We start from the raw sequence: 11,172 nt of genomic DNA on the forward strand, positions 1-11,172 counted from the left end.
TTCCTCCTCCACCACCTCCAAGTCCTTTCACTCCTTAGAAGCATCATGCCCATCCCCAACACACACAACCCTGTGCAGCAGCAGGGGGATGCTTCCTACTGGAATTGTGAGCAACACTCCTCTCACTCCGTGTCTTCAGCCTGCCTTACCTGATTAAACTAATCTACATATACTTACTCATATTCCTTACCTCCGGTCTGCAGGAAGCATCCAGTTGCTGTCTTCAAGGCGAAGTGTCTGTAGCCTATTTGGCTAGGCTAACACAGACACAGCTATGGGGCTGTGGTCTGACAGCTCCTACTGCATGCTGTATGGACGTGGTCATGCTCACTGCCTCGCTTTAATCATCCCAAAGGTTGACTCCAAAAGGGGGACGCTGATAGCAACGCTGAGCCAGACCCTCGCAAGGGCTTAGGCGACTCCCGGTTGGCTAGCCCCGTCCCCTGGTATCAGGTTTGGCCCTCTCCCTTCACCAGGACTTGGCACTCCCTTCCACTGATAGGCATCTCAGACCTGAACAAAGATACCAAGCAGAGAGGGGGCCCCTCAAGGATGTCGCTCTTCTGGCTCCAACAATTTTAGTGAGCAAGACAGGGGTCCTCTCAGAACTCAGGGGATAAGCACAGAAACCGGCTTGGGTTAGCTACCTGTACTGCTTGAGCCACCTCTGCTGTCAAACCTGTCAAGTATCACACCACTCAGGGTCAGTGTCTGGATCCCCAGTCTCAGCCCCACTGATCCACGGAAGGTTCAATCCCTGTGTGGTAGGGCTAGCTCTGGAGCCGTGTATGTGCACACCGGGACGAACTGTGGGGTCGGAATTAGTGTGAAGTCACAGTAACCTTGCCACTCTGGCCAATGTCCAAGAAGAACAGGCCTCCTAGGTCCCAAGAACTAAGCCCCATCATCCCTTGTGGCCCCTTCCCTATGTTGCTGCTGCTTCCGTAATTCCTGCTCCACAGAGCTTATCTCGAGCTCAGCACATGCGCAACCATACGGGCCAAACACAGACTTGACACCATCTACGGTCACAGTCCGAAGTCCCTAACTTTGACCACCGGGCTGCGTTTCCATTCTGAGAGGCTCTACGGGTTCCACAACCCTCTTGCCTTCAGCTCTGCGTTTAGGGACAACCCTAGGGAGACTGAGGCTTTCAAGGATGCTGTGCTAAGAAGGGTTCCAGTGTTCAGCCTGAACAGCGGCTGAGCCCCACGTTCTGCTCATAAACCCCCACCCACAGCTCTTGCGGGCTAGCAGAGACCAAGACACCTCACCACGCCCTCAAAGAGCCAGAGGTAAGGCAAACAAATAAATAAGCTTTTAATAAGGCAACAGGTGCCCGGTGGCTGTGCACGGCCCGAGCTGCTGGATGCCCTGGGCAAGCGCAGACGTGGAGGTGGCCTCTCCCCACTGTTGCTGGGCCAGACAGCTTTCCATGCGGGAGGACGCGGGTGGGCCCCCGGGTTTGGAACAAACATGTTTATTGCGGCAAGGGTGAGGCGAGCGGCTCACCAGGCGAAGAGTGGTTTGCTGTCCTCCTTGGAGAGCTCACACAGGCAATTCAGCAGTAGCAGGGAGTCACCCAGGAACTTGGGCGGCACAATGTCAATGACAAGCTTGCGCAGAGCGGCCGGACTGCTGTGCAGTGGGTTGGCCCGCAAGTCTGGACGCTGCTTCAGGATGCCGTAGGTGTTGATGAGGAACTCGCTGAACACTGGGTGCACTTCGCGGCTGTAGCCCAGCTTCTCCAGCCTTGCGGTCAGAGTCAGATAGCGATGTGTCAGCTCGCGCAGTTTCTTCTCATCCACAGAGCCATCTAGGGACTTGATAGATGTCTGAGGGACATAAGGCAGGGGAAATCAGGCACCAGATCAGCAAAGTCTCTGACCCTAGCAGAGGTAGGTGGGCAAGGCAGACTCGGAGGCTTAGGGGAACCCTGGACATCCTTGGTCCCTTCCGCACTTCAGAAGGGCAAGCCCTTGCCTTCTGTGGGGGAAAGGGGAGGTTACACTTGGCCCCAAGAAGAGTCAGTTAGGGGTTGGGGATTTGGCTCAGTGGTAGAGGGCTTGCCTAGCAAGCGCAAGGCCCTGGGTTCCGTTCCCAGCTCCGGAAAAAAAAAAAAATAGAAAAAAAAAAGTAGAGTCAGTTGTCTGCAAGGACTTGCTGACACCAGGATGTGCCTGCCCCAAGTACCAGGCCTGGGCTGGGAAAACAAAAGTGTACCTGCTTGATCTTCTCAGGGATGTTGGACACTGTGAAACCATACAGGCGAGTCACCCCTGGGAACACATAGGCCAGGATACGCCGGTCAAGCTGGAACGCGATCTCCCCGACGATGCGGCCATCCTTCTCGGCACCCGTAAAACTCTGGATCTCTGGGTAAGACAGGTACCATCCTGACCACTTCAAGGTACCAAGGCACCTTTGCCCCACCACTGCCAGAGTACATGAAAATCTTTTAAAAGCTGAGGTTATTTGGAGACTGAGAGAGGACTGTTCCTCTCTGTTCGCTCTCCGCGTGTTCCCCTGAGACCTGGGCACACAGCTCCCTCTCTGTCTGAGAACACAAAAGCCATGTGAACCTACAGAAGAAAGTGGGGCCCCTAGGAAGGGTGGCACCCAAGTCTATCCAGAGAGAATGGGGCTCTCCCCTGTTGTTCCAGGATGCTGCTCTACCACTCCACCAACTCAGCCTTCCCTGAGGAGAGCAGGGTATCACACCCTGGCTCTGGAAAGAGCCAGCCTCTTCCTGTCTACCACCAAAGACTGGCTAATGTCTGAAAGTTCAGTATCAACCCTATCTCGCCCGCGTCTGTGGAGAGGGTGATGGACCCACAGAAGATTCTCTTCTTATTCTTCTTCTTAGACCTCTCAGGACTACCTGCATCTCCCTAAAACCCGCCCCCGGATAACCCCTCTCCATACCGCAGCCTCCGGTGTCCTAGAAACCATTATTAAACAGTGTAGTACACATCCAAATCCTTTCAAAACCTTGTGCTCTTTGGAAAATGAACCTCGTCTGAATTTAAAAGGCCTGTCATCCGTGGGTCTGACGCAAAGGCTTCAACAGCGTGTGAATAGTGCTACATCTCTCAGGAAGTCCAGGCCCTGTGCCCATCCATTATGGTAGCTTAACATCCACACTCAAGATACCCATAACCACATACTGATGTGGTCCCTGGACCCTCATCCCTGCTGGAGGTGCCTTGTGTCCTTGAGCTTTCTGGGGGTGACCCAGAATGACTGGCTGTTGTCCTTATCATTGTGGGGACATGAGGGGGCAGGCCCTAGAGCAAGCAGTCCTCCACCAGGTATCAAGCCCTGAGCCAGAGTCTATGATACACACTGACCAGGACATTACTGTGCTGAAAAGCATGCACAGCTGTAAAAAAAACCAGTAAGGGAGACAACCAGAAAGAAGCTTGGGTAGATGGGAAAAACAGGACCCTCAACTTGGGCTCACAGAATAGGAGACAAAGCAGATGAGAAGCCAGGACCCCGCCACCCTCCTTCAACTGGGCGCTTGGAAGTAGCATCCGCTCGTACCTCCCTTGAAGGCCCAGCCTTTCCCAAGTGTGCTTTCAGCAGCCCTGCCACTCCCGGACAGTGCAGAGAGGTCGAGGACACATCTCCTGCCCTCCTGCAGAGTCCCAGGTGACAGAATCAGGACTTTGGGTTCTTGGTACCTGCAGAACTGTACTCCCCCCAGCGTCCTCTGGGGAAAACAACCGGCGTGCACAGACCAGCGGAGAAAGTGAACTTTGCTATTCTCTGTGAGTTTGGCCCAGCCACTTGGAAGAAGAGCTCTCTCTCAAAGGAAGTGACCCTCGTGACAAGTCATGTCCTGCCCAGCATAAGAAGCCAGCAAGGGGCTAGGCCAACAGCCCTCTGATGGGCGCCCTGCTTTCATTCCTTAACTTTGGAACAGTCAGTTCGCCCGAGAGAGAACCCTCTGAGGGGTCACCTGATTGGCCAGTCAATTAAAACTCCTTTATCAGAATGCAATTCACATAGTATCCCCCACCCTCTTTCAAGCAGCTGATCCTATGGTCACTGTTATACACAGAGCCGTATAGCCATCACCACTCTCTCTTTCCGGAAGTTTCCAAGACCTCCCAAAGCAAACAAATCCTGTTCCACTCCCAATCGCTTTTCAAACTCCAGCCCCTGCAACTACCACTCTCATGGATTTGTCAAAGACGGGCATGTCACATAGGCGAAGCACATGGGCACACCTTTACGTCTGACATCATCCAGTTAGCATAACCTTCTTTAAAAAGGTTTATTATAGGAGTACACTGTCGCTGTCTTCAGACACACCAGAAGAGGGCATCGGATCCCATTACAGATGATTGTGAGCCACCATGTGGATGCTGGGAATTGAACTCAGGGCCTCTGGAAGAACAGTCAGTGCTCTAACCGCTGAGCCATCTCTCCAGCCCTAGCATAACCTTTTCAGGGTTCATCCTCGCACCATGACCCCATCATATAAACAAGCAACATTTTATTCACCTTCTCATCAGTTGATGGGTGATTGTGTGGCTTGCCTCTTTAGACTCTAATGAATGAAGCCACGGTGGATGCCCGGGTGAACGTTTCTACATGAACAGAATTCCTGGGTCATAGCTTTATGATCTTTTGAGGATGTGCCAGACTGTTCCTCAGTTGGCTACCCTATCTCAAGTCCCCATCCGTTCACCACTTCATCTTGCACCACTCTTGTGCATGTGTGTAGTTTTTTTTTTTTTGGAGCTGGGGACCAGAAACCCAGGGCCTTGCTTATAGCGCTCTACCACTGAGCTAAATCCCCAACCCCTTGTGCATGTGTTTTACAACAGACGGAGATGGAGCACGGAACCCCCCTGTGGCTCTCCTTACGTTGTTAACGATGCATATCGGGCAACCCGCCCAAGCCCTGTGCACGTCTTTTAAAGACGGTCTTGCTGTGCAGCCCAAGCTGGTCTCATACTAGAGATTCTCCGTTGCCTAAGCCAGCAAGCAGTTCTTAACCTGTAGGTCGTGACCCCTTTGTGGTCAAACAACCCCTTCACGGGGATCGCATGTGAGATATCCTGCCTATCAGATATTTACGTGTCTAAGAAATATAAAATGTTGTTAATAACACTTATGACTCGGACAGGATGGTGCACGCCTTTAAACCCAGTACTTGGGAGGTAGAGGTAGACGGATCTCTGTGAGTTTGAGGTCACACAGAGTCTACATAGAGAGTTTTAGAACGGCTGGAGGCACATAGAGATTCTGCCTCAAAACACAAATAAACAAATAAATAAATATATTTATATACCTCAATAAATATAAATATACAGTTTCCTGAAATCATATGCATGCAAGTAAAGTTATACAGACTGAGCAGGCTGCATTTATATCGTGAAAAAACACACACACACACACACACACATACACACACACACACACACACACACACACACACACACACACACACATACACACACACACACACACACACATACACACACACACACACACACACATATACATACACACACACAGAAATATCAACCACTAAAGCCATTATGAATTTGAAAGAAGGGGTACATGGGAGAGGCTGGAGGGAGGAAAGGGAAATCATGTAATTATATTTTGATGTCAAAAATTATCAAAATAAAATACGTCAACGTTGCAAAGACGCCACTTGTCTAAAACATCAATATAATTTGGTCCGTAGGTCAAAGATCATTGCAGTCAAGATGGCATCAGACTTCCTACTGTAAAGATGGCCCACCCGATTCTAATGTGAATGAGGAAATAGGAAGTTGCTAAAACAGCCAGAGCAATTTGATTCGTGGTTTTACACAGAGCCACGGACATCCAGTGCAAGTGGATCCACACAGATGTACTGAGTCACATCAAGGTTCACGGTTAGACTCACATGCAGGAAGAGGACCGGCTGGCTCCTGACAAGACGCTGAGGTCACGCCATGAGGAAGAACCATCTTCTCAAGTGCTGGCTCTGGAGTAGCTGCTACATGCAAACCTCATACCCCAGACAATACCCCAAACTCTTGTACCTAGGCAGAGACCTAAATCCAAAACCTGAAGCCATGGAACTTCTAGAAGATTAAAGAGCATCTCTAACCCTGAGCTTAACAGAGACTTCCCAAATTAGACACTAAAGAAAGCACAAGCTAAAAAAAAAAAAAAAAAAACCAAAAACAAAAAAAAAAAAAAACAAAACCAAACTATCAGGAAATTCTACTTGACTACGTTCAAGTGTCACCCCGTCCCCAGCCAAACAGAAAACATTGGGAAACTCTCAGACTGGGAGGCAATACCTAGAGACCATAAACCGAAAGTTCTTAGATGTGGAATTGCATGAAGAGTTTGTTGTTTGTTTGTTTGTTTGTTTGTTTGTTTTTTCAGCTAAATATTTTAGATGAGCATCTCCCTTTTTTTTTTTTCAAAAGATCAGGACAGACCTAATCCTGGACCCGGGCCCACCCTAGCGCTCCTCCCCACTCTTCCCCACTGGAGAAGCGAGTCACAGCTAAGTCTCTGAAACATGATTTTCCCCACCCAGGGCCGCCTGGGTACCATACCATTGAGGTAATAGGTCCTCCTGCTCCTATCCCCAGTGGGCAGGTTACTCTCCGAGAAGCACACCTTCTTAGGTCGCGAGATTTCCCTGGGCTCGAGCAGGGTTTTGTCAGCCAGGGAGTCCTGCAAGGGACTCAAGAGTGAGGACAGCTTCCTGTCGGCAATCCGTGTGTGCAGTTCTGGAGGGCTGAGGAAGGTCTTGAAAGGCACCTGAGAGGTGGTCGCACAGCCTGGGGAGGCGTCGTCCTCACTGGAGAGTGGAGCATGGGAGCAAAGCAGGTCCTCCAGAGAGGATGTCTGTAGCTGGGAGGCTGTGTCAGGGACGCTGGCAAACCTTCCAAAATCTGAACCTGGGGTGGGGAAGAAAAGGAAGGACAGTAAGTCAGACGTGGTTCTCATAGACACATCTGGAAGCCCAGGACTGTGGAGGCAAACCACAGCTCCCAACCAGAGCTCTGCCCCTCCCCCAGCCCCTCCCCCAGCCCCTCCCCCTCCCTGGCATTTCACCCGGAGATGGAGATAGCCCCTCCAGGCTTCATGAACTCCACAGTAAGCACGTGGGCCTTGGTGTGCTCACAACCACGCTCACTCTACATTCTTTTCAAATTTGTCACAAACGGCGCCCATCCTATAAGTTTTTCTGCAATGTAAATTTTTTTTTCAGATTTACCCACATCCAACCACCCCTGAGTCACCTGGTCCCTCTGTTCTCCGACCCATGTGCCCAGCCAACCACTTTCCACCTCATTTCATCATATAAGCCAAGCTGTGGCTCAAGGTGGTAGGTGGCTCAGTGGTGGGACACTTGCTTAGATGGGCTGGGCCCTGAGTTCGAAGGTCAGTATTTGAAGGAAAAAACTATTGCCGTCAGCATCTCTGGATGTCCTTCCTTGCTCTCAGTGAAGCCCGTCTGCGGCCTCCCCTAAGCTCAGGTGTGTGCATGCTTGACCGCCTTGTTTTTTCCCGGTCCTCACCAAACGTAACGTATCCACCCATCCTTTGACATAGGAAGTTCTTATCTACCTAGAGCTTGTTCTCTTAGCAGGAAAGCGATCTCACTTGAGAAAGTGTTTTTAGAGCCTATCGTCCTATCTTAAGATGTACGCAGGCAGGAGTCATTGCTCTGCCCCAAAAGTGTTTATAAGAAAAAAGCTAACAACTTGCCAGCAAGAGGCTTACACCTTCCTGTCTGTCCTTGTAAGACCCGTCGTCCCTTGAGGGCCTGCCTGTCATTTACCCTCAAAGCTCCCAGCTAGAAACATTGATGACATTTTCTGGGGAACCTGTGTTCAATGGCTCGGCACGAAGCAGTAAACCAAAGAGGACCTGTGAACCAAAACCTAAAACTTCTGAGAAAAAGAGAGTCTCTTCGACAACCAGTTCTGGGAAAAAAAACACCGCATTTCACACATAAAAGTGCGAGACTAAACTTTGACCCCTCTCTCACGCCCCTGGAACTCGGTCAGGCGATGTGGAGTTTGTCGATCTTTCACAGTGGTTAGCGGCAATGAACCATGGGAACAGGTGCTCACAAGACCACCACAGCACATCTGTGTTACAAACGTCACACGTTCGCTGCAGGATGTCACAGGTGACCCAGTTGCGTGAGCACAGCCACTCCAACAAATATTGTTTTCTCGGCCACTTGACGGCAACTCTGCCTCCATTCCCTACTCTGTCTCCCCAGGAGGATCCCCTACATAGCCAAGCTCCTCTTCAAGGACCCCCTTGGGACACAGGACGCCTATAATGGAAATCTGAAGGACTTCTCACCCCTCTGGTAGGCTTTGTGTCTACAAGACTCCAATGGGCTACAAAGCACATTTTCAGTGCTGGTTGGGATCGGAGGACAGAGGTAGACAACCCCAAGGGCTCTAAAAAGCCATTACAACAGATGCAGGTTCTCAAGGTCTCAAAGAAACCCCCCCAGGAGTGGGTTACAAAGCCTGGCCAAATCTAGTTTACCATTGGGCTGTCTGTCTCCTTAAGGACTTGGTAAGATGTAGATTGATGTCATTATGCAGGGGGAGGCAGGGACAGGATAGAAAGAGGCCTATCATTGGACGAGAAGGAAGGATGGGCGGGAGGAAAGTTTTAGAGAGGCAGAGGAGGCCGGAGCAAGGAGGAAGGAGCTGAAAGAACATGGCGGTGCATGTTATAATCCTCTCTGCACAGATTACAGGTTGTTATGAGTATTCTTTTTTTTTTAAGGTTTATTTATTTTATGTGTATACTGTAGCTGTCTTCATGCACACCAGAAGAGGGCGTCAGATCTCATTACAGATGGTTGTGAGTCACCATGTGGTTGCTGGGATTTGAACTCAGGACCTCTGGAAGAGCAGTCAGTGCTCTTAACCACTGAGCCATCTCTCCAGCCCTGTTATGAGTATTCTTAGGGGATAGATGTGTGCACAGGATTTTGTGCTGTCTAGATGGGCAAATTATATCTTATCAGTTGGACCAGACGATATTGTGTGATGTGTTCTTTCATGTGGCAACTTTATTGAGTTCAAGAGAGTGTATGGTGGCCGGATGCACCGGGCCCACCATGGAATTGGGATGTGTATGCCTGGTGTGGTGGACACCAGCCAAGAGAGCTGTGAGTGAGGGCGGGGCAACCTGACAGGGTGCTGTGTTGGAATGGCTCTCAGACACCAGGTCGGAAAGTAGATGGGGGTAGCGTGAAGCCGCTGAGATAAATTAGTTCCAATGGCCCACTGGATTCAGAACTAGCGAGAGAGCGTGGCCACCAGGGTACGCACAGGAACCGTTCCGTCGCTTTTTTTATTTTTACCTCAACAGTAAGCTGAAGCATCTCTCTTGCCTCCCACTCTGGCCAGGTGGCATGAACAGCCATCGCTTCCTTCAGGAAGCTGAACCCCCTGGGTCGCCAGAGTTCTCAGACATCAGAGATTGGGAGAGGGGCTCTGTCCACATTCCAGTCAAGGCCATGTGTCACATCCAACCACCACATCCCAAATCACACTATTGTTTGTAAAAAAATGGAATTTTTTTTTTACAGAAAAGAAATTTTTAAAACACGACCAACTACTTTTTGCAGAAAGAAAACCAGCGCCCCACGTATATCCCCCACACCCCACTCTCTGTATATACATACATACATACATACATACATACATACATACATACATACGGCTACAGGTTTGAGCTGAAACTCTCTAGTAATCAGGTGGTGGCATCATAGTTTTTGCCACCAACACACCCAAGAGTCGCTATCAGTATCTCCCTCTGGGGTGGGTGCTGTACCCCTCTCCTGAAGCCAGATTCAACCAAGTGATTCTTTCATCTGATGTCAAATGAATTGTCAGCTTAGCTCAATCAGTTGAAACACAGAGGGCAGAATTAAACCTCCCAGGCAAGCCCAGCCAAACAGAGATGACCTTAGCAGGCCTGGAGCCGTCCTCAGGCCAGGAGGCTGTGCTTTGAGACATCACCAACTGACATATCCGCAAGCCTATCTGAATACTATAACCCTTTACGGGTCGAGCTCTCCGTCTTGGCTAAGCCTGCGCCTCACCTCCATTCCCGGGGGAGCAGGCCTCAGGGTAGGTAGGGACCTTGGGATAGAGCAGGTCCCGGCTCCCTCGGCCACAGCTGTCCTGGCAACTCTCGCTGAGCAGTCTCTTCAGCATCTGGTTCTCCTTCAGGAGGCGCACCTGCTTCTTCAGGTCTGCGTTCTCACTCATGAGCCTGCTCATTAGCTCGCTCCCCTCCGCCATGGTGTCAAGTGCTCACATATGGGCCTGTGGCCCCATGGAGATGGAAAGACAGCCCCAAGACCCCCCACAGAAACAGCCTAAGGCTACGGAGTTCCACGATGCCCGGCCTTCCACAGCCTTGTGACGTCGTTACCCTTAAAGAGGCAGTGCCACGGAGCCAACGTCCTTCTTCCCCCACCCTGCTCCCAGACATCCCTACAGCAACCTGGGCCTGGCGATACACAGAGAAGCCAGATGCATGCAAGTACGTAGACATGGGCCTCAAACCGAAGAGGGATTGAGTGTTCATAACACTGACTCCTCTCTGGAATGTGAAGGAAGGAGGGTGACCTTCTAGAAGGCAGCCCCGACAGGGAAGACAGATCTTTCTAGCAGCTTCCAAAAACAGCCAGAACAGCGCATAGGAGGGCCATGCTGTCACACCACGTGAAGCCCACAGGCCACGGTGGCAACTTGGCTGTCACTGAACAGCTGCTCTTCCCATGACGTGTGCCTGTGAGGTTAATCTCTCATTAGCTGGCTCCACGGGGACCATAGGCCAGTGGGGCTCCCAGAACCCACAGGGGATGTGGGATTCTGCTTTTGAGTCTCACCCTTGGAACTTATACTTAAGGAGGACAAGGGCCATGAGAGCAGACGAAGTGACCAGTCTAGGACAGAGACCCACGATTGCCCCACAGTCCCAGGGAGATTCTAGAGGAACCCTGACGAGGCTGGAAGTGGAGGCCACTTAATTCACGTCACACTTTCCTCACGACAAGACTTCAGGCAGCACATTTGTGTCTACTGCACACACCGAGCACTGGCTGTCTGACTCCCTGCCAAACCCTGGATTAAGTAGGATGAGGTCCTAAGA

At 50.8% G+C, this 11,172-nt stretch overlaps 1 protein-coding gene across 2 annotated transcripts; it reads right to left on the reverse strand.

The window, feature by feature from the left end:
- Positions 1–1,296: 1,296 nt before the first annotated feature.
- On the reverse strand, positions 1,297–10,411 carry Spatc1l (spermatogenesis and centriole associated 1 like). Of its 2 annotated transcripts, XM_032909757.1 has the most exons (4): positions 10,115–10,411; positions 6,579–6,926; positions 2,224–2,375; positions 1,297–1,835 (listed from the first exon to the last, which is right to left on the reverse strand). In XM_032909757.1, exons 1-4 carry the CDS (start codon positions 10,314–10,316, stop codon positions 1,509–1,511), a joined length of 1,029 nt encoding a protein of 342 aa, XP_032765648.1. In that variant the 5' UTR covers positions 10,317–10,411; the 3' UTR covers positions 1,297–1,508. The 2 variants fall into 2 exon arrangements, with proteins under 2 accessions (XP_032765648.1, XP_032765649.1); XM_032909758.1 differs by lacking the exon at positions 1,297–1,835 and having other exon boundaries at positions 2,274–2,375; positions 6,643–6,926; positions 10,115–10,397.
- Positions 10,412–11,172: the final 761 nt, after the last annotated feature.

Source organism: Rattus rattus, chromosome 8 (assembly GCF_011064425.1).
Source record: "Rattus rattus isolate New Zealand chromosome 8, Rrattus_CSIRO_v1, whole genome shotgun sequence".
NCBI lineage: Eukaryota > Metazoa > Chordata > Mammalia > Rodentia > Muridae > Rattus > Rattus rattus.